The sequence below is a fragment of the Macrotis lagotis genome, chromosome 1 (assembly GCF_037893015.1).
Source record: "Macrotis lagotis isolate mMagLag1 chromosome 1, bilby.v1.9.chrom.fasta, whole genome shotgun sequence".
Lineage (NCBI taxonomy): Eukaryota > Metazoa > Chordata > Mammalia > Peramelemorphia > Peramelidae > Macrotis > Macrotis lagotis.
The window spans coordinates 278,783,318-278,806,702 of NC_133658.1; the positions used below are offsets into that span (position 1 = coordinate 278,783,318).

General features: G+C 39.2%; 1 protein-coding gene across 3 annotated transcripts in view; it reads right to left on the reverse strand.

The window, feature by feature from the left end:
- Positions 1–3,683: 3,683 nt before the first annotated feature.
- Positions 3,684–23,385, reverse strand: part of RABL6 (RAB, member RAS oncogene family like 6) — a 76,665-nt gene continuing 56,963 nt past the window's right edge. The window contains exons 9-16 of one of the 3 annotated variants that reach the window (XM_074210653.1): positions 19,557–19,930; positions 18,725–18,872; positions 16,311–16,526; positions 15,025–15,355; positions 10,999–11,170; positions 8,687–8,745; positions 5,619–5,735; positions 5,384–5,471 (exon numbers count right to left, since the gene is read on the reverse strand). In XM_074210653.1, coding sequence (XP_074066754.1) covers positions 5,631–5,735; positions 8,687–8,745; positions 10,999–11,170; positions 15,025–15,355; positions 16,311–16,526; positions 18,725–18,872; positions 19,557–19,930 — 1,405 coding nt within the window. In that variant the 3' untranslated portion in view covers positions 5,384–5,471; positions 5,619–5,630. Of the gene's footprint in view, positions 5,472–5,618; positions 5,736–8,686; positions 8,746–10,998; positions 11,171–15,024; positions 15,356–16,310; positions 16,527–18,724; positions 18,873–19,556; positions 19,931–23,385 lie in introns of all 3 variants that reach the window. The other 2 variants (XM_074210652.1, XM_074210654.1) reach the window with 2 other exon arrangements.

Here is a 23,385-nt window from a genome sequence, read left to right on the forward strand (position 1 = left end):
TGGAATATTCTCCACCTCCCTTCTCATGTTCATGGAGTTTCTTAAATTGCCCACATCCTTTGGACCCTAGCTTAAGAACCCCTGGAGTAGCTGGTTTCTAAAGTCCTTTCAACTTTGGAGGCCATCTAGTTGAACTTTGTCATGTTACTGATGAGGAAACTAGACAAAGGAGGTTGTGACTAGATTAAGGTCACATAGGCAAGGGATGAGATTTGAACCCAAATCCTTGGATTCCAAAAGTAGTATTCTTTCCACTAAGCTCAAGAAGTTGATAGACTTCGTCTCCAAGGAAGAGAAATCTTGAATTATGTGGGGATTTTATTTTTGGAGGTGGGAGGAAAAGGGTCTATTGAACAAGGAGGGTTAGGGTTAAAAACAATCTGAATCCTAGATTTTCCTGGCAATGAAGAGGCTGCAGGACTGTAAGTGGAGAGGGATCTTGTCTCTTTGGCCCAAGGTGGGAACAAATGGGATAGTGATGGGGGGGGGGAAGGAATCTTTTATTACATCCCCCCCTTCTACAGGTCACTATCAGTGAAGACACAAAACTGGCATTGCCCTTGGCCTTTAGCTTTGTTCTCTTATAAATCCCCCTACTCCAGTTTACTGCTCAGTTCCCCATTCTCTGCCAGTCAGCTCACCCCATGGATCCATCTGAACCAGGCTAGAAGATGCTAACAGCTCACCTGTGTAAATTAGAGAGCAGATGGAGCTTCACTTTAGGAAGTGGCACTAAGGGCTGGGACAGAGCCATGGCCTGCAGTCTCCAATCCTTCCAGCCGATCCTGTTACTTGTGTCCAACAGCCCACCCAGAGTGTCCCTTCCCTCAGGGTAGCTGGAAATCTGGTCCATGAGGAAATGTTCCATAATGGATACATGGCCTTATAGCTTTTTAAAGTTTACAAAATAACATATATACATACCATTTGACCTTCACAATAGCCATGTTGTACTACAGAAATGTTTTGTCCCCATTTCAGAGAGATTATGACTTTATGCTTTGTCAAACATTGTCAGTAAAGATCAAGGTCTCTGTTGACTTCAGGACTAGTACAAGCTCATCTTCCTCATACACCCTATCACATTGTTCAAGACCATCCCATTCTCCTTCAAGGAGGGATTTGTGTGTCTCTGCTGTGTCTGCTCAGGTTAATAGATCACCATTTGGAGCCCCATTCCCTCCTTGCCCTTAGCCAGTAAAGCCTTTAATGTTTTGCTCAGAACACAGGAACAGAGTTCCAATCTCTCCATTTAGTTGGGTAATTTGGGAACCATTTCATTCTCAAGTCTTTTCCCTAGTCTTAAAGTATAACAATAATGCCTGACGTTTGCATTACTCCGAATTTGATAAATACATGGTTTTCATAGTAAATCTGTTGTTACAGCTATTATCTCTCATTTTGCAAACGAAAGTTTGAGAGGTTTAGGGTCTTGCCTAGGGTCACCCAGTAGGTTAGTGCCTGAAATGGGATTCAAAACCCAGGACTTCTTGAATCCAACTCCTGCATACCATTCCACTTACCACTTCCTAGCAATGAGGTGAAGTGGAAAGGATGCTGGTCTCTAGTAAAATCATGAGCAAATAATTTAAGATCTCTAGACAATAGTGTCCTCATCTGTAAAATGAGACTGGACTAGATCATCTTTAAAAATTAATAATCTACCAATTGCCCCAGAGTTTCTCCCTTTGGACTTCAAACAGCACTTACTTTGAATCTCTTTTCCATACTTAGCATGTAATAAATTGTACTTGTATCTTATTCCCCCTTGACCACTAGGGGAATGGGTCTTATTTAGACCTTGTATCACTTCCCACTTCTAGCACAGTATTCTTCACAGAATATGTAGTTAAGATTAATTTAATGATCAAATAACACATTAGGACTTGGAACTTCATTGTAAAAATGAGCTCACTTGTGACATCACTATAAAGTAATGCAAATCACACATATTACATTTAGGGATTCCCTGAGAACAGAGAAACAGCTACTGCATCCTAAAATCCAAATTTATAAAAACCACTTGGATTAATCCCATCATACAAAATTACTGAAGTGTCTGAGCCTTGGAGGGAAAGGTGAAGACTTTCTCTCCCATAGCTGGGGACAGAAAGGCTTTAATATCTGCTCATCTCTGGATGCTAGAAACTGACATACGAAGATGGCAGGTAGGATACTTCACAAGGCATTCAAAATTGCCTGGAAAAATCCTAATAAAAGTGAGAGGGAAATCACATATCCCCTTTTCATATGTCCACTGAGAACCTATAGTAGCCCTCAAAAGGGGAGATGGATCCTTGTTATAGTGGAAGGTCCCCAAAATAGATTAGGGGAAGGGGAAAGAAAACTTGTTGCTTAGCAACTATTAGTCTGAAGCTTCCTAATGGGTTTAACAGTTCCCATTCCTTATTCAGTCCCACCCTTTCAGTTGTTTTAGGTTTGTGTGCATTATGAAAGTCTGAGGCACATAGCTGATCCCCCTTCCCTTACTTCCTTGAGGGAGGTGGGGTTACGGCTCCTACTTGGTGACTGTTCCCATGGCAACATTGTGGGGGTGGTTGTGGATGCCAGGGAACCATCAGGCTTTTGGAAGATGGGTGGAAGAGGGGCAAACATGGGCAAGTATCTCCTGACCTAATCCCTAGTAAGGAAAAGGCTCCTTGAAGGGTAGTAGTAGAGGGATCAAGCTGCAGCAGTAGGTATCCCCTCTCAGCCTTTAGCAGTGACCCATCCTGAACCCTTGTGGGTCTAAGTAGAAACATGGCTGGTAGGGTGGAATGATAGGGCCAAGTATCTTGGAACTTTTAGTTTAGTCCATAAATCCTGTCTTGTGAAAGACTAATAAGCTCTCTACCCTACTGGGAAACTAAAACACTGGGGGAAATGGGCAGCATATTCTAGAATGGAGCCTAGGGATTATCCCAAAATGACCTTGGGACAAAGAAAAGTAAATTGTGACACTAAGTTGGTTGAATTAAATGCTCTTTGGGGGTCCCAGGTTCTAAAAATCTTTGTTTTCTTTGGTCAAGATTGCATTAGATCACCAAGGGTTGGCAACAGGAGTCTTGCAACTCCACAATTCACTGAAAAGTGTTTTCAACAGGATGCCATAGAACAGTGTGTAATAACCCCCCTCTCTTATACATTTCTTGTTTTAGCTTTGTGTTGTTTCCACCCTCTAAATTCTGGACAGTCCATATTTCTCAGTATTGAGAGCACAGTGCTTTTTTATACACTAATATGAATAGAATTATGGAAGCCCCGAAGGACCAACCAGAACACAAAGTGGGAGTGCTCTTGCTCCTTGAATTCAAGGTCATCTATATCCATACTAAGTAGTGCTATTCCCTACAAATGGACACTCATATCCAAGTCTGGGCATTAGCTATTACTGCCTGGAGCATTCACATTGATATTCAAGATTTAAAGAACAAAATTTATTACTGTCTTCACTTGAGGGTTCATGGACAGAGGACGCCTTATTTCTACCGTGGCCTAAATATATGTACGCTGTTTGAGATGGGCGTTTCTTACCCTACTTTTAAGAAATCAAGAGGTCAGCAGTGTTCTCAAGTGGACATTCACTTCCTCGTTGCTTTTCTGTCTAATCCTCCCAATGCCACCTTTTAGTTGTAGCCTAACTCCATGATCACCCCAAGTGGTGGTAGCTGGGATGTGGAAGAAAACACAGACAGCAGTAAAAGAGCGCTTTATGATCAGAGTGGAGCATCCAATAGAACATGATGGGAACAAACCTTTAAAAAACACAAATTTTTTTATACCCCTGCTTCCCTGTGAAATACGTATTTCCTCTCTGATCCATATGCTGATAATTCCCTCCTTCTGGCCATAGCTGAGAAAAGAAACTACCTTCCAAAAAGTATTGCATCCCAGACCCCATTCCAAATTGTCCATTCCACATGGATCAGTCACTCTGAAGATAATGGAGCCTGAAAGAAAATGGGCAGGGCTGGGCTGTAGAGAAGCAGTTGTGATTCATTATAATTTCCTCTAGCCAAGTATAAGATCGTGTTCTTTGGAATAGGAAAGGGTAAATTCTGAGTTTTGTGAGAATGGGGTACTAGGAGAAATACTGAACCTTGAACTGGGGTTCCAGAGCATTGTGGAACAGTGGAGAACCCTACTTACCCTTATCAATACTTTGGAATGGGCTGGTTCCTGCATATAATCATGCTAGGTAGCTAGGGATGTCATAGCTTTCTTTCCCTTTTACTTGAGGGTGAGGGAACATGGAGCATTAAGAGATTATGGGTACAGGTAGAGACAGGGGCCTGAAATATGCCAACTCATGACTAGGAGACAAGAACTAGTTGTGGAATGCTTCTGGAAGCCTGAAAAACCAAGTAGTTCCCTGCTTCCACAACTCCTTTGCTCCAAAACCCCCCACCCCCCTCCTAATGTAAACAGGCTGGGATTCCTGCAAGTTCCTCAAAAGGCTTTTTGTCATGTCCCTGAGAAGTACTGTAGGGTTACTGGGGCAATAGGGCAAAAGGAGTCTGGTCACCAACCAGCCAAGGTGGATGAATGATTAATATAAAAGATGCTTACATTACACCACCATTCTGTTTTCCTCACTTGGACCTCTATCTCTAATGTGCCCCTGCCTCAAATTGTAGAACACATTATCACCAGCTCCTAATGCCATGGATTTCTGAATTATGGGAGATAGGGAAAGGTACAACTTAAAATTCTCACTTAATAAACTTTTGCTGGGTCTTTCCTGTCCCAAATGGCAGGCAGCTCAGCAAAATTTCCCTTAGAATTGACTATGGGGAAAAAAAGCCAGTATCATTAAGGAAAAAAAAAGTTACAAAAAATAGAGCTGAAATCTGATTCCTCCCAAGGTTAAGAGAACAATTGGTTGGGCTGAAACTGCTACTATTTAGCAGTTAAAATTTGAATATCCTGTAAATAGCAATGAATGGGAGAAGTGGGCAGGGATAATGGGGAGCTGTACCCCTCTCTCCTTTTTGCCTGGCTTATTGGAAAGAGGAGTGGGTTAGAACTTTGTTTTTCCCAGCCCCTCACCTAAGCCTCACAACTACCATTTCTTACCCAGTTGGGTCCTTACTGGTCCTTTCATACTGGAATGTCTTATCAGGACACACACTGAACTCCCCACCCTCCTACCTTCATGGCCTCTAAGGGGCATCTGGCAGACCCATCCCAGGTACCACCTGGCAGCCCCTGTTCTGCCAAGGCTCAGAAGCAGAGATGAATGACAAGTTGTCTGTGGGTTCCCATGCACCCCAAGTCTAGAGTTCCTCATAGTCTCCACCCCCATGTTGCTTGGGGGCTATGGCCCCACCCCCAAGGAAGGCTTCCAGTTCATCAATCTCCTCATTCTTCTCCTTGTTTCTCTTCTTCTTCCTTTTCTTCTCATCCTTTCCTTCTTCTTTGTCCTTGACTTTTTTGTGCTTGCTTTTCTTTTTTGCAGCCTTTTCTTCCTCCTGGAAGGTAAGAAAGATGATGTATTAAAAATTCTTGAGAGTGAGCTGACCCCAAGGATGGAATGGAGCAGTCTGGCAGCCTTCCTGTAAAGCCCAGAGAAAATCAAATTGGGTCGATCCTTCTAGAAAAGTCAAAATGATACCTACCTTCCTATGCAATTATAAACTGCAGGTCTGCCACATAAGATTAATCATTGCCTTGGTGTTGCAAAAGTCAACAAGTATGTAAAAGACACTTTCTTTTTGAAGAACTGAGCTAAGCACCTAGGATACAAAGACAAAAATATGGTCCCTTGCCTTCAGGTGGCTCTCTCCAGTATTCTACAAATGGTTTTTTTTATATATTACTAACATATTCTTGTTTAAGAGTAAACATAATACCCCCTTCCCCCCCAAAAATAGGGGCAGCTAGGTGGTGCAGTGGACAGAGCGCTGGCCCTGAGTCAGGAGCACCCGTCTCCAGCATTCTAATGGAGTCAAGACATCAAACAACTGTGTATACACAACATATAGTCAGAATACACCTTGCTTCCCATTGCTACTTCCAGACTGTCCCCCTGACCACCATCACTCATCAGCCTCTCCTATAAAGGGCAATTCAAATGAATCAATTCAGATTCTTGTAGCCATTCTCTTATCAATTGCTCAATGAACTAGAAATCCATTGGCTTCACCATCTTTATCCCTATCCCAACTCTTGCCTTCACATTATGCTCCTGATGTACCCTCTAACTATCCTGTCTTAATCCTCCAAACTATTTGATTCCCATAACCTTTATTACACATCTACTTCAGAAAGTTGATATCTCACCCATAATTTTTATGTTCATGAATTACAATTTTTTTTACATAATCATAACCCTTTATTTCATCTTTCCTTTAGTCTTACAATCCCTAAACTTGTTCCTCCTCCCTGAGTTCTTTCTTGTGCTATGACATTTGCATTAGGTTTAGTTGCCTACCTTCCAATTTTGATCCATTGGTGTATCAGTTCAACTATCTCTACACTCAAGTCCCTTACTAATTTTTATACTGATCATGTCTTATCAAAGTTCAACTTTGAATTACTCCTACCATGCTACCTTTGCTGATTCACATAAAAACAAGCCTGGAGTTGAAGCAAATCATGAAACCATGAGGGCTGGATCCACCACAAATTTGTTAAAAATATTAGTTGGACCTCCTAAATTCACTTTCTGCTCGCTACACTGGCTATGCCAAACCTTGCTATTTCCTTGTCAAGTCTCCTATATATAACACCTCCTCCCCACAATTCATCTTTTCTTTCCTCTGCATTCATTACCACTCTCTTTTACCTTCATTTCTACTGAAGGGGTGAGAAATACCTCTATAAGCATTCCAAACCCATCTTCTCTGGCAGACTACTCAATTGACTGCTTCTGTATTGCTACAAATCCACTCATGTCTCCCCCATTCTTAAAAATTGACTGTTCCCACTAGTTATTGATTTGTATCTTCTCTTTTGTGACTGGAGTTCTTGAGAAAGAACTTTACTGAAATGAAGCAAAAATCACACTTGGGCTGCATTTTGGACAGCCCTGACTTAAATGAAAAGTTCTTTCCAGAGTTACCAAGTGCCAGTTGCTCTCTTAAATGCTAAATCTGACAGCTTTTCTCTGTCTTCATTCCTTAAGACATTCTTGCAGTCTTTGGTTTATCTCCCTCTTCTGGATAGGTTTTTGTGACATTATTTTCTCTGGATTTCCTGCCTCTTTAACTAGTTTTTTCTAGTACACCTACTCATACAGTTTTCTAAGGTGACCCGAATCCTTTCCTTCCTTGGCGAACTCAAGTTCAATTATCATTTTTAGGAAAACATTTCCAGTTCTATATTTCTATCTCTGAACTGTTTTGAGTATCTTAAGTAGGACGTATCACCAACATCTCAGACTCAATGGAAAAAGGCTTAGGGAGTGGTATCTGATTTAAATTTTGAAGGAAATCTCATAAACTAAGGAAGTAGAGTTAAGGAGGAAGAGCATTCTAAGCAAGGGGGAGAACTGGTGACAAGGCCTAGAGTCCGGAGCTAGAGTAAGAAACAAGTAGACCAGGAAAGGCAGGAAGAAGTCAGGGTATAAATGGGCTTTCTGTGCTAAACAAATGATTTTATATTTGATTTTTGATATAAAAGGGAGCCACTAGTTTTTTTAGGTTTTTGCAAATGGGGTTAAGTGGCTTGTCCAAGGCCACACAGCTAGGTAATTATTAAGTGTGTGAGACCAGATATGAACTCCGGTACTCCTGACTCCAGGGTCAGTGCTCTATCCACTGTGCCACCTAGCCACCCCTGAGCCACTAGTTTTTTTTTTTAAGATTTTTTTCAAGGCAATGGGGTTAAGTGGCTTGCCCAAGGCCACACAGCTAGGTAATTATTAAGTGTCTGAGGTCAGATTTGAACCCAGGTACTCCTGACTCCAAGGCTGTTGCTCTATCCACCGTGCCACCTAGCCACCCCTCAATGCGCCACCTAGTCGCTCCAAGCCACTAGTTTTGAAGGTGTGGGCACGTGAGTGACACATGTTCAGGGCTGATCATCTTGGCATTACAGAGATAGACACCTCAAGTGGGGTAATCAATGAGAAAGTTACTTAAAGAGTCAAGGTGTGAGAAGACCCTGGAAGTCTGCACTAGATTGGTATGTGAGAGTGGAGAGGAGAAATGGTGTAAGGTGAACAGGATATGACTTGACAAAAGACAGAATACATGAGGAGCAGGGGATTGTTTTAACTATTTTACTTCTAAAACTTTACCTGAATGGGACATGAAAAGACTTGGGGTGGTTTAGCTCTTGCCTAGGGAAGGGGGTAAAGGAAAAGGGAAAAACCACTGCAAAGAGAAGGCAATTTCCTGGATGGTCATTCAGGTAGGAACTGCTTGCCCATGACTCTCAGTATCCCCTCTCCCCTCAGGAGGGGACAGTATCATTCTGAAATCAATTTAAGAAATAGTAGAGCCAGGTTTTTCTGGTTTGGAATTGCAGATCTCCCGTTGTCATGTTCAGGTGCAACATCAGATCAGGACGAGAAGGCCAAGACTGTAATCATTTAATTGATGTTAAAGACAGAAACAGGAACATGCTCAGTTCCAAGCTCACTGGAGACCTCATTTCTCAGAAAGCTCAAAAGAATTTTCCCCAATTCTAGTCATAATAGTATGTCCTCCCAACCCTCGTTGGTCCACGATAGAGTGGGTACCTCTTTGCTTTTCTTCTTCTTTTTCTTCTTCTCCTTAGAGGGGAGTTTGCTTTCTTTATCTGCAAGAAGAAATAGGAAATGTTTATCATTCTAGAACTTTTATTACCAGAGAAAGTTGCAAACTGCCAGGCAGATTCCATTTTCTGCTGACACTGGCTCTGGAGTAATGTCCCCACCTTTTAGGAAGAGTTTCCCAGATTATTAGCCTTGGAGGTACAAGGGAAGAGAAAGTCTTAGTTTCCAATGAGTAAAATGAAGGGCTCAACCCATTTATTAAGCTTTTCTATATATACCGAAATATAGCTGTAATTCTAAGATGCTCCAGAAGAAACATCTACACAAAGGTTTCTATCTGCAGCAAGGAAATCCAGATATACTATTAGGTGTTTTTCTTACTCCACAACTTGTCTAAGAGCTTCAATTCAGTGGCTCAGTCAATAGCCTGTACCTGTTTGGAGAATCCTTGCATTGGAAAAATATGTAATTCAGTTAAATTCATTTCAGATTGCACATCTCCCGAAATCATGTTCACATCCCTGCCTGGATGTTTTGCTGTACAGAAAGCCTTTTCTCTTTCCAGTTTAATCATGAATTCAGGAGAACCTTTATTTTCCACAAAATATTCTCTGATTCTTACAACTTTTAGTGATCTATTAATTTTCAAATACAATTTTCAGTCCCTGAGATATCACCACCCAGTTTATGAATGCTGTACTCATCTGGCTAGAGCAAGTTCCTGGGAAACTACAATGATTATTGCACAAGTTTCCTCTCCTACTGCAAGGACAGGGAAATTCATGCTCCCATATCATCTGGAGAAGAAAGTCAACCCACTATGAAGCTAAAATATTAACTATAATTCAGTACATTATAGGTCAAATAGGTTTTGTAGATTGGCTTAGAAATCCAATCACCATTTGTAAATATTTGTATGGTATAATACAGAACAACTGAGTTTCACATGCTTTTGGCACATTGGGGAGCCCTAATTTTGTTTAATTATTCACTACTTCACCCAGTCAATGTGGTGGAGCAGAAAGTGTTGTATCTAGAGTCAGAAGACAAGGATTTGAATTCTAGCTTCACCAATTACTACTGTGTGACCATGGCCCACTTATTTTGAGCCAGTTTCCCCATCTGTAAAATGAGACACTAGACTAATGAACTCTAAATTCTTTTTCCTGCTCAAAATCTAGGATCCAATGATCCTCAAAGGTAGAAAATATTGAGAATGTCTCCACCTTTCCATTTTTGCACAGGGCTATGCAAACAATAAAACTTTGTTGGTTGGTTGATTCAGCCTCATAATGTCTTACCTCATAGGGAAAATCTGTAGAAGAAAAGGCTCAATAACTTTCTTCAGGTCCCTCAGAAAGTAAGCCCTGGTGCCTGAGGTCTGTCTCAATCCAGCTTGGCATTTCTATTCTGGACATATGCCAAAGGATGACATGAAGGACCCATTAGTGATGAAGTATATCTAATGGAGAAGGAATTTCCACCTGATGCTAACACTGATCCTATCACTGTACTCTATAAAACTTGTTGAACTTTTGATAAGTAGTTGGTTCAGATGTTGAATCTGTAATAAGAGCAGGTCATGGTCTGGTGCACTGACCCAGATGCTTTTAAAAAACCCAATACAGTAATATAACAAAAACAGTCTTACTAAAAGATAAATAACCCACAGCCAATTAGTAAGCAGTCTACCACATTCAAGGTTGAATAAATGTTTCAACAGCCATTTTATTAAGAAATGCATGCTAGTCTAGAATGAATGAAGCCCCAAGCTTCTTAGCTGTGTTAGCATTACAATAAATCCTAAATGACAGAAATAAGACAAACCAGGAAGAAGATAGCTGCCCTTTTTAGAGATAGTCCTGTGACACTAGTTCAGATATACCAATATAGAATTATAGGAAGAGGGAAATATGCTCTTAGACTTGGCTACTGGGAAGCAATAAGGGTTTTCTACAGAGGCTACAGGTCTTTTTTTCCCTTCCTTTTCTAATCCTTCTGTTTTTCCAAAAAAAGTATAATACTAAATGAAAAATGTATAATAGAACCTCCATTGCCTTAGAAAAGTAACATAAAAGTCACACAACTTCCAAAATTTTAAATACTGCAATGGTAAATAGTTCCTGAAATTTTCTAGGAAGCTGAAGTCAAGAGAATGGCACCAGAACAGTATCACAGCCATATATGTTAGACAAATATGAGATGTTCTGTCCACTAATCAATTTTTCTGAAACACTGCCCAGTAGCGCAGCCTGGCTTTGGTGAGAAATGATTTACTATATGGCTAATCACTTTACCTTCATCACTGCTTTCTTTAGGCCCAGTCTCTTCCAGGCCCAAACCAAAGAGATCGGAGTCATTTTTCATTTTAAAGGAGTGAATTGTAGGCTTAATGGGTTGGGGGAGCTTTGCAGGAGGAATGTCTTCATCTGTAACATCTGAGAGGTCCTCTCTCACTGGAAACTCTTCCTGATGAGAAGACAGAGTATGTGTATTATAAGAAGAATCAAACATAGATCGAAAATCATTTTCTCCAATAAAAGTTGTTAGGTTCAAAATCACAACTTCCTGTGACCATTACCTTCAAGTTATATTTATAAAGTGATTTAAGATTTGTAAAGTACTTTACATACATTACCTTACTCACTGTATTACTGTATGACTCAAAAGTACTACAGATATTCCTATCCCTATTTTGCAAATAAGGATACTGAACTTGGAGAGGCTGAGACAAACCCACAATCACAAAGATGGTTTCAAGAGGCAGGATTCAACATTCTTTCCATATTACTCTTAAGAGTGCATATAATCACAGACAGTGAAAGACAAGACCTACCATGTTGGAAAGAGTATTCAATCTGGAGCTAGAAGATTTTGATTCAAATCCTGGTACTGTTACTTAATTACCTGAGTCATTATGAGAAAGTAACTTAATTCCCTCTGGCCTATTTCCTAATCCATAAAGTAGAGAACCTATATATCCACAATCCCATTTCTTCACATATCCAACAATTTTTAATGTCCTCAGTATGCAAGTAGGATGGTAGCTTTTTGGATGTGGCAAGAATAATAAGGCTGTTCCCTGAAATCTAGAGTTTAATGGAAAGAACATATAGGGTATGGAGCAGCACACCTGGACTTGAGTCATTGCAGAGATGTGAGTATGCAGGTGAGCTACTTTCCTCTAAGACTAAGTTTTTGCATCTGCATAAGAGGGATTATAACCCTGTACTAAGGATGAAAGATTGTTGTGTAAAAGTCCTTTGTAAATTCTAATCATTTTATGGGCATGATCTTTTGAGGTCTGACTTCAATGTTTCTAAAACTGAATTCTTTCCCTCACCTCCCATCTATTGAGAAGGCAAGAAAAACAAAGCAGCACAAAAATGCCCACAGTAGTCATGTCAAAATAAAAAAAAGAAAATAGATAGACAGAATAGTTCATGAGTCCTCTGAAAATCCAGTTGACCAGTGTTGATCAGCATTCTCAAGTCTTTCAAAGTCAAAGATTATCTTTACAATACTGCTATTACTGTATAAATTATTCTCCAGGTTTTCTTCACTTCACTTTACATGAGTTTTGAAACCATTCACTTCATCCTTTTATTTTTTAGGGTTTTTTTTAAAGGCAATGGGGTTAAGGGCTTGCCCAAGGCCACATGGCTAGGTAATTATTAAGTGTCCGAGGCTGGATTTGACTCCAGGGTTGATGCTCTATCCATTGTGCCACCTAGCTATCCCCACTTCATCATTTCTTATTGAACAATAGTACTCCATCACAATCATACATCATAACTTGTTCAGTCATTTCCCAATTGATGAGTACCTCTGTTATTTCCAGTTCTTTGCAACCTCCAAATAAATATTTGTTAGAAAATATTTTTATATCTATGGTTTTTTTCCTTTTTCTTTGATTGCTTTGGGATATGGATTTAATAGCATGATTACTGGGTGAAAGGGTATGCATAAGCTTTTTGGGTATAGTTCCAAATTATTTTTCCAGAATAACCATTTCATGGCTTTACCAATGGTGAATGTTTACCAATGTTTTCCTATAGCATCTCCAGCATTTGCTATTTTCAACCATTTTTATCAACTTGGCCAATCTGATGGGTTTGAAGTGATACCTCAAAAATTATTAATCAACATTTTCCTAATTATTAGTGATTTAGAGCATTTTTTCAATATGGCTATTGATAGCATGGACTTCTTTTTTTGAAAACAACTTATGCATATCTTTTGACCATCTATCAAGTGGGGAATAGTTCTTATTCTTATGTATTTAATTCAGTTCCCTACAAAGTTTAGAGGTAAGACCTTTATCAGAGAGACTTGCTCCTCTAATTGCATTGGTTGTATATATATGCAAAATAGCTTTTTAATTTTATGTAATTAAAATTGTATACTTTACCTGCACTTAACCAGATCTGACATATAATTTCCATGGTCTTCTAATCTGCTTATGGTATAACTCATTACCTATTTGGAACTTATGCTGGTAAATGGTCTAAGATCTTAAGTATTTCCAAATGGACACTTATTTACTTTTGTGAAGCAAGTATCATCTTCATGTGGAACTTCTGAATGTGATCTTGCCTATATGATCAAGCATTTCTTCACATGGTTAGCCCCCTGAAATCAATAAGCTACGTGATACTACTGAAACATTAGAGGTTTTTTTGAATAAAACAAAGGTTTTATAAGGAAAGCAGTATGAGAGTTTCAGTTTAATTCTTCCATGAGTTTTCAGAATAATAAGATTCCCCTAGGCTCAATGGTTTTCTCACCAATCATCCCTGTAAGATTCCTCGGATGCCAGAGCAGGAATATGGGGATTCGCAACAATTTTCCCTCTTTTGAACAATGGGAGATTTGACTTTAAAAAATATGATCTTGGGGCATCTAGGTGGCGCAGTGGATAGAGCACTGGCTCTGGAGTCAAGAGTACCTGAGTTCAAATTCAGCCTCAGACACTTAATAATTACCTAGCTGAATGGCCTTGGGCAAGCCACTTAACCCCATTGCCTTACAAAAAAAACCTAAAAACAAAACAAAACAAAAACCAATTAGGACCTGGGTGTCACTCAGGTCAATTAAACTTTTCTGCTTTTACAAAGATGAGAAAGGAGTTAGAGAAGAAGGAAGAACTGAGGAATGTCTCTGCAGCTTCCTACAGTTATAGGGTATATGAAGGAAGAGCCTTGGTGCTTGTCATGTAATCAACTTAGATTTTAGAATGGCCTAGGGCCAGACATATCCCAGTAGAATTCCTTTCTTTCTAAGCTGCAGAAGGGAGACATGACTCTGAAAGCTTCTCCTTGATTTCAGCCTGGAGGGCCCACTGCTGTAGTGAAGTCTTCCTATTGCTTTATAATTCTCTCCTTCCTCCTGTTAATACAGATGCCTGAGAATTCCACTGGAGAACCTTGAGGGTGATCCAGGATAGTACATGGCCAAGGTTGGACTCTGTCTGAGGCTTTGATACTCCCTCAGGGGCCCAGGGATACAGTGATTCCCACTGCTTACTCCACGAGGTGACTTCTGGGGCAAGGTAGACAGGGAAATAGAAGATGAAACAAATGTAGTGGGGTGTGGGAACGGGACACACACATTTAATTTTACATTTTCTATTGGACTTCTTTTTAGTTTAAAGATGACTTATGGTTGAGGTAATTTAGCAGATTTTTCTCAATAGGACAAATGTCTCAAACTTACTTCAAGGATGATGTCCTGACAGGCTGGAATTGAAGTGAAGTCTGTTCTACTGACACATGTTGCTGAATAGTAAATATTTTGAACCACCTCCAAAAAGTATACTTCTCTGAAGATTAAAAGGGAATTAGGTTTAAAAAAAAATCCTAGCTAAAATCTGAGCTAGTGATCTAGACCACGTTGACAGACTTCTAGCCTCCCATGATAACTATCACTGTATTTCACACACATCTTTCTCTTAAAAAAAGTATACTTTTGACCTCGTAAATAACAACGGCCCTTGTAATAATATGGCTCTGCATTTTACATGATGTTTCCAAACTTTCTCATCCAAACATTTTTTTTTCTCACCTGTTATTTCATTTTCATTACCCTGACAGCCTTTCTGGATTAGGTTCTGATAAGCAGGAATAATAAATTCACATTTGATAATGGTAAGACTGAGAACTGAGGAATTTCTCAAAATTGTAGAGTTAATCAGAGGGACAAAGCAGAATCTAGGATCCTGCAATTCTACCTCCCTGGCCAGATTCTCATGAACAGATAATTCTAGTATAGAGAAGTCAGTGCAACACAAGCAAAGGGAGTAAGAAAAAGGCTTTTCTCATTACCACTTTCTTCTGAGTATCAGACTCTTCACTCTCAAAATCAGGATCATCCATGACAAAGGATAGCATTTGAGCAGCAATGGGTCCCTCTGGATCACTCTCTGAGGACTCTCGTTTCTCATCTTTCCCCTCTCTGAATTTAGAAGTGGAATCCTTGTTCCGAGAAACAGTTTTGGGTGCCTGGGCATCAGTGCCAAGTAGGGCTTCAGAAGTAGGTTTCGAACTACTGCACTTTTCGGGTCCTGAACGAGTAGGTAAACTAACTTGAAGTTTAAGGTCAGTGGCTTTGGTGGAAGTTGCTTCACTTTGTGGTTTCAAGGAATTTCTGGAAGACCTTAAAAAAGAATGAAGAAAATGGTGAGCAAACTTTAAACCTTGCAATTGGCAAAGAGGTCTCTAATCCTATGTTTGATATATGGTAGAACTTCAGCTGCTTGTAAATACACTTGCCTCGCCAGAGAGGGAAATGATAAAATATACTGTTCGTTAGAGCAAGGCTATATACAACCTTGTATACAAGGAATATACACAAAACCTTGGATATAACACAATAGCAAGAATATACTTGTTGTCACTCAAACAAAACCCATTCTTTATCTTCATACACATATTTCATCCTGTATCACATTATACTTATCTGAATACCCAGTGACAGACTGATGTACTGAATGGAGTGCTGCTGAACTTGGGGAATAAAGAAGACCTGGGGTACAAATTTTACCCCTGATATTTATTAGCTGTGAACTCCTGGGCAAGTCATCTAACCTCTCAGAGCCTTAAACAGTTTCCACCTTAGGACTTATTGAATAATATATATATATATTTTTTAGGTTTTTGCAAGGCAAACAGGGTTAAGTGGCTTGCCCAAGGCCACACAGCTAGGTAATTATTAAGTGTCTAAGACCGGATTTGAACCCAGGTACTCCTGACTCCAGGGCCGGTGCTTTATCCACTATGCCACCTAGCCGCCCCTTTATTGAATAAATTTTAAGAAGCCTATAGGAATTCTCCATGCTGATGAAATCACTGGTGGCTGCTGAGATCCTTAGATATTTGATGCTCTTAATTGTTACTTTAAGTATGTCACGTCATCCTATATCTCTTAAAGCTCCATATGAGATAGGTCATGTCCTGCATCTAAACTTTGTCTTCATACTCATGATCTACAATGGTCTAATACAGGAGAGTTTAGGGAAAAAAAAAATTTTTTTTTTGGATTAAATTACTCTTCTTCACCTCTTTGAGTACCCTGACACATACGAGAAAGACAATCTTGATGTTATACTCACCATTTTGTTTCAGGTTCCAAATTCTCTTGGGTGGTCAGACCAGTGACTTGAGGGCAATCTGACACCTCATCAGCTTCATCCTCACTGGAAAGGGTTATGTTTCTACTTGGGATGGGGCCTGCTGGTAAGGAGGACTTACAGGATGGCTTGTCTTCAAGGTCCAGGTCATCTTGAAAACCAGCTACCATGGGGTTTCCCTCAGTGGCTTCCCCATCACTGCACAGAGGACACAAATATTAGAGGAAGCTCTAACAAGTAGAGCACAGAGCAATTCTCAAATAGCAATTTTTTCTTGCTTCATTTACTATCCATTTGAAAAATGAGAATTTGTTCCAGCTTGATTGATATATATTAGGAAACATTTTGAATCTAACTCAAATTTTGAGTTTCCTTGAGTAATTTCTTCCTTGAGAAACTTCTAAAATGCAGAAAATGGAGTCACTTCACAATAATTTACAAATTAAAAACCTGATATTCTGCAAGCAAACTTCAGGTTTATGTCAAGATAAAGTGCCATAAAGGGCGGCTAGGTGGTGCAGTGGATAGCACCAGCCCTGGTGTTCAAATCCGGCCTCAGACACTTAATAATTATCTAGCTGTGTGGCCTTAGGCAAGCCACTGAACCCCATTGCCTTGCAAAAACCTAACAAAAAAAAAAAAAGATAAAGTGTCATAGTTACTGTATTATCTTCCAGTATGATAGGAGCATTGGCAGAGAAAGGCTCCTCACTCCTCACCCCTCAACCATTTGAATGGATTCTAGCCCTGAGGTTCAGAGCTACAGACTGCCCCCTGAAGTTACTAACATAGCCCCTATTTATGTAATTCTTAATTATTTAACATGTATTAAACTGTTGCTATTTATTCCATTCCCATCTTTTTTTTTTTAATGTGTCACTAATGAAGTTTTTAAGTTTTGTGCCTCTAAGCTCTGTGGTTTTTTTTATTGCATATGTTAACATATTACAGTGACTTTCAGAACTGTATATATTGCATTATGGTAGAATGATCTGTAGAAACTAGGACTAAAAAATAAAATTTCTTCTATATTCTACCAAGAGTTACTGATGTTAAGTACTTTTCAGTGCCCTAGGGGAGCATTTAGAGATTTAAAAACCTCTCAAGAACCACTTGCCTTAACCTCAGTGATTTTATGAAATGGACACAATCAATGCTCCCCTAACCCTGCTTCGAAATATGCACTGACCCAGGGAAAAAAGTTATTAACTGCCTTAAGTGAAATGTGAATACATGTTTTCATATAGCTTAAGAATCTCTCCCTTCTCATCATTATTATGGCTCAGTGACATTTACTGAATTAAAAAGATTTATGGTTATCTGATTTCTCTAAGGCTGTCTAATGTTTTTCCTCAAAATTTTTTTTGTTTTAAAAATTCTTTTCTCCTCTCTCCAAGAATAAAGTACAAGTCCTTTTCAATTCTGAATAATTGCTCAATGTATTTTTTTAAAAAAAAAACCTCTCATATTCTATGATAAATGGGAAACACAGTGTCTGGAAGTTGGGTCACCACTTTGAAATCCTTGTGCTGGCATATTTGGCAAATCTGTCCTAGGTGAGTAAGTGCCTGTTAGGCACTAAGAATTGTTGCCATGCTGAGCAAGATAGCAGAACCAGAAGAACATTGTACACCCTAACAACATTTTGCTATCTCTTATACTTTATTTTTTTTTCCCCCTTAAGGATATGATTTCTCTCTCAATACATTCAACTTAGATCAACATATACCATGGAAGCAACTTTAGTAAAGACCAACAGACTGCCTTCTGTGGTGGGTAGGGGGAGGGAAACAAGATTAGGGGAAAAACCATAAAATCCAAAACAATTAAATAAATAAATGACTTAAAAAAAAAGATTTGATGCCAAAACCTTTAGAGATACTTAAATATGGGACTCCCACTTAATGGTACTCTTCAACATGCCAAAATCTGATAGCATATATTCCCCTAGCACTATCCTGCCTAAGTTTAATGTTCTTCCCAGTTTTATATCAATTTGGCTCAAGTCCTTCTTGAATTCTAAATATCAGGATCCACTTTATAGAGAAATTAGATGTAAAACAGTCAGCATCCTTGCTCTTTCCCTTCTGACTAGTTAAGAATTTAATAATTAAATTCTTTAAAGGCAGCTCTTTTTCTTAGAAACTCAGCTTGCTAATGTAACTGTTGACACTTGTAGAACTCACATGCTGGAGAAACACTTGGGAGAAAAACAGGAAGCTTTTTTACTCCCAAATGAGTAATAAGAAAACTCAAGAAGGAAACGAAGGCAGACAAATGGCACCTATATGAGAATATGGAATACATCTCAAATAACTAGAGCTTTTAAACTTGATGAAACTTTTACATCTAGACTAGAATGTAATTAGAAGTCTGGTTAATCTAATATCTCTTACCTGTCACTTTCATGTTCAACTTTTGTTTTGATTTTCTTCTCATCCTTCAGATTTGTATCTTCTAGGAAGCTCCTATCCAGGCTGTCTTCAGGAACAAAATCTTCAACACTCTGGACTTTTGCTGGTGTCTCTACAGAGGGAGTAGGCTCTGCATGAAGTATAGATACTCAAAATTATTACCCTACCTCATTTAAGAAACCAGGTTCTAAAAGTGTATATATACCTAAGGATTTGATCATTCCTGGGAGGTAGCAAGGCTTGCCTACTATTGACATGGGTGCCCAAGGACTTATTCAGACTAGGTAGCACATCCATCTTTACGCATGTTACTTTACACATAGCCATCATTTTAAACAAGGCAACCTCAACATGAACAAGTTAACAGAATAGTAAAGGCTTGCCATGGGCTCTTCTAAAAAAAGAGGGAGACTAGGAGTTTAGAAACTCTAGGAACTGAAAAGACCTCATGATTTCTGAAATCAAGTGATTTCTCAGCTGCTGGTCACAAAATATCTAGTTCTTTTCTCTCTCTCTCTCTCTCTTTTTTTTTTTTTACAAGGCAAATGGGTTTAAGTGGCTTGCCCAAGGCCACACAGCTAGGTAATTATTAAGTGTCCGAGGCCATACTTGAACTCAGGTACTTTTGACTCCAGGGCTGGTGCTCTATACACTGCGCCACCTAGCTGCCCCAAAATATCTAGTTCTAAATAACTTAGGCTAGGTAGTGGAAGACCTTGCTATACTCAACTGTACTCAGGCTGTTGTATTATCATGCTTACTAAATAAACACACCCGCAAGTATATATACAGTTACAGGAAGTTCAGTGTTTACCAGGAGGTGAAGGAGTAGCCTCTGAAGCTGATGAAGTTCCAAAAAGCCTTGAAATGATGCTTCGACGCTGGGGCTGAGGTTGGGGTGGGGCTGGAGTTGGTGGGCCTGGAGATATGGCAATAGTAGCTGGAGATGCCTGGGTTTGTGCATCTGATGGGGGCACAGGGGACATGGAAGGTGGAAGGGAAGTGCAGGGAGCAGAATTTGCAAGAAGCTGTTGAGGAGCTGGCTGAGGTGTGCTGGGGCTGGAGCTCCCTGTGGATGTTGTGCTGGGAGGCACGATGGGTGACTGGGAACCGGAAGACGGACTTTGTCCATTGGCTGTTAATGGAGATGCATGTCCTCGACTTCTTGCTTCCATCATCTCCAGAAAACTGAAACATAGTAAGGCAAGGAAATGAGAAAGTAGCAATAATAATAACTGGAATTTAAGATTTGCAAAGAACTTGGCATACATTCTTTCATTTTATCCTTATAACTTTGTAAGGTAAACACTAACGATATTATCATTTTACAGATGAGGTTCAGAAAGTTTAACTTCAGGCACTATTAGAATCACAAATCTAGGAGCGGCTAGGTGGCGCAGTGGATTGAGCACCAGCCCTGGAATCAGGAGTACCTGAGTTCAAATCCGGCCCCAGACACTTAATAATTACCTAGCTGTGTGGCCTTGGGCAAGCCACTTAACCCCATTGCCTTGCAAAAAAACCTAAAAAAATAAAATAAAGAATCATAAATCTAATAAGTTTCTGAAAAAGTTTCAAACTCAGGTCTTTCTGATTTAAAGTTCTACACTTTGTCTACTACATCATAATGCCTCTGACTTCTTGATTTAAATTATAGTAACTACAATCGACTAAGATGTGGGACCTCAGAAATGTCTATTTAGCTCTTTTCCCTAATGATTTCCCCATGCATTTTTTTGTCAAATATTTAGATCCTAAAGGGAAAAGATGTCCTTAATAAGCAACTCTGATATTTATATGCAGCATATACATATTACATACAAAGTACACATGTGAAAAAACCAATTAATATGGTACAAGTGTATAGTGTCCTGGATTTGGAATAAAAAAAGATTTTGGCTTAAATTCAGCTTCATAAACTTGTTAGCTGTGAGACTCTGGACAAGTCATTTATCCTTTCTGAGTGTGAAGTTCTGAATCTATAAAATGAGATACCCTGATGGTGTCTAGGGTCACTATGATGCTGAACAAAACTGGACACAGCAAAACTAGCCTTATACATGTGTATAATTTATAATATACATAAATCACATGGAAATGAAGGTAAATGAACAAGTTTTTCTTTTAGTATATACAATCAAGTGCCTATTATGTGCATAATACTGAGAATATAGGCAAAAATGTGACTTGTTCTCAAAAGGTTTAGAGTTTACACAAAAACAAACATACACACACACACACACACGATTTGAAGTAGGATGAGAGTAGTGAAAACTGGATCAGGGAAGGTTTTGTTAATTGACTTAGCTGAGGCCTGAGTAAAAGTTAAGGATTTCTAAAGTATTCTGAAGTATTTGGGACAACCTGGTTAAAGATAGAGGGACTGAAGATGAAATGACAAAATCGGGACACTTAATTGTTAATTTAGCTGGAAGAGAACATCTTTAAGCAAAATTATTATTATATTATTATTATTATTTTATGTTTTTGCAAGGCAAATGGGGTTAAGTGGCTTGCCCAAGGCCACACAGCTAGGTAATTATTAAGTGTCTGGGGCTGCATTTGAACTCAGGTCCTCCTGACTCCAGGGCTGGTGCTCTATCCACTGTGCCACCTAGCCACCCCTAAGCAAAATTATTTTGACAGCTTTATGGAGGATGACTCCATTTCGGGTTTTCTTGGCAAAGATATTGGGATGATTTGCCCAATCTGAACTCAGTGATGTTTTTAATGAGTCTTCCTGATTCTAGGCCCAGTGTTCTATCCACTGCACCACCTAATTGCTCTCAACATAAACAGGGAAATTTAGAGGTTAGGTTGGGGTAATGATACATTTTTGAACACTTTGTTTAAGAAGCATAGAACATTGAATAGAGACTAGTCTAGTAGGTAGCTGACAATATCAAACTGGTTCAAGAGAAGGATTAGAGTTAGCTACATAGACTTGGTAATCCTCAGTATAAAGATCATAGTTGGTTGCTATCCTTCCTTGGGACCAAAGAGGACCAAAATGACATTACTATGTTGGACTCAACGTTCAGTGTCTGACTACAGGTTGGACACAAATAATATGCATGAACATTTGAAATAGATACCTCTAAATTTGCAAATCTTATATTTCTTTTCAGCTACTGCAATTCTGCTCCACTCATAGAGCATAGCACCTCTTTTAATGAAAGCATGTCATGCTGGGTGGGCCTTTGCCAATGTCTCTCATGTCACAAAATCAATTGCAGAGTTCTTCAGAGAGGCCTTGCAAATGTTCCTATATTGCTTCTCTTGACCTTCATATGAGTGTTTGCCTCGTGTGAGTTCTCTGTAAAATAGTCTTTTAGGCAAATGCACACTTGGTATTTGAACAACATGGCCGGCCCATCAATGTTCTCTGCAGTAGAGTTTGAATTCTTGGCAGATTAGCTCAAAAAAGGATCTCAGTGTCTGTACAAAGATACAGATAATAAATGAACCCAAGAAAACTGATGAGTATCCTGAGGGAGTAATCCAAGTAACACAAGACAGAAAGTGTGAGGGCCCAGAACAAGGTTTTGGAAGACATTCACACTTGGGAATGGCATATGGATGATGATCCAGGCAAAGGAGACCGAGAGGTTTGTGGGCTTTTTGAAGATAACCTGCCTAACCCACAGAAATCAGGTAGAAGTAGAACTAAGAGAGAACCGTTTCATATGCAAACCAAGAGAGAAGAGAATATCCAAGAGGGAGTATTCAAAAGGGTAAAAAAAGCTGAAGAAAAAGTAAGACAAGACTAATAAAAGACTATCACTAAGTAGCTGAGAGACAGTTTCATAGAACCTTTTAGAGAATAGTTTCAATAGAATGGTAATCTTAGAAGGCATATACAAGATGTGGAAGGCAAAGAGTGGAGTTTTTCTTCCACAATGGGATTGAGTAGTGAATGGGAAGTGGAGGTATCAAGTGGAAATGATGGTTATATGTATTCATTCTGATATTTCAGAAGTACAGGAAGAATAGTGAAGGTGGACATGGCAGAGAACAAAAAAGAGAATGGCAAATGGGCAAGGTATTCAGTGAACAATAGTTGAACTGGTCAATCAAGGACAGTGAAGAGAGGAAAGGGAGTCTAGAAGGGGGCTGATGGAATGAGAGAATGGGGGAGGAGAGAGGGGGTGGACTGGTTACAAGGCGTTGAAGATTAAAAAGTAGTTCAGACACAGCAAGAGATTAATAGGCAGTGTTCAGGGTACTGAAGTTAGATGTGTTGATAGTAAGATCTGTAAAGCATGACCCTCCCTGTGCACAAAGATATGAGTCAAAGAAGTTGAGAACATTATTTTTTGGAGGACATTATTATTTATAATGAAATTCCTAAATATAAAAAAATGATTTTGGAGAGTTAAAAAGCTATTTCAGTTAGTGAGACTTTCCTTTTTTCAACAAGTGAAAATACTATCAAATTAAAAAAAGTTGAGGTCCATTAATCCCCACATAAAGATCCTACAAGCTATATATTTCTTGACTCATTTTTAAAAGGTAATGTTAACATCTTTATTTTTAAAAATATTTTTCAATTAAGTTTTAATCTCCTTTGAAACTTCAGATCTAAAATAGTAAGTGAGCAAATTCTGTCAGCTGCCTCTTCAATGTTAGCTTTGGCATCAGAT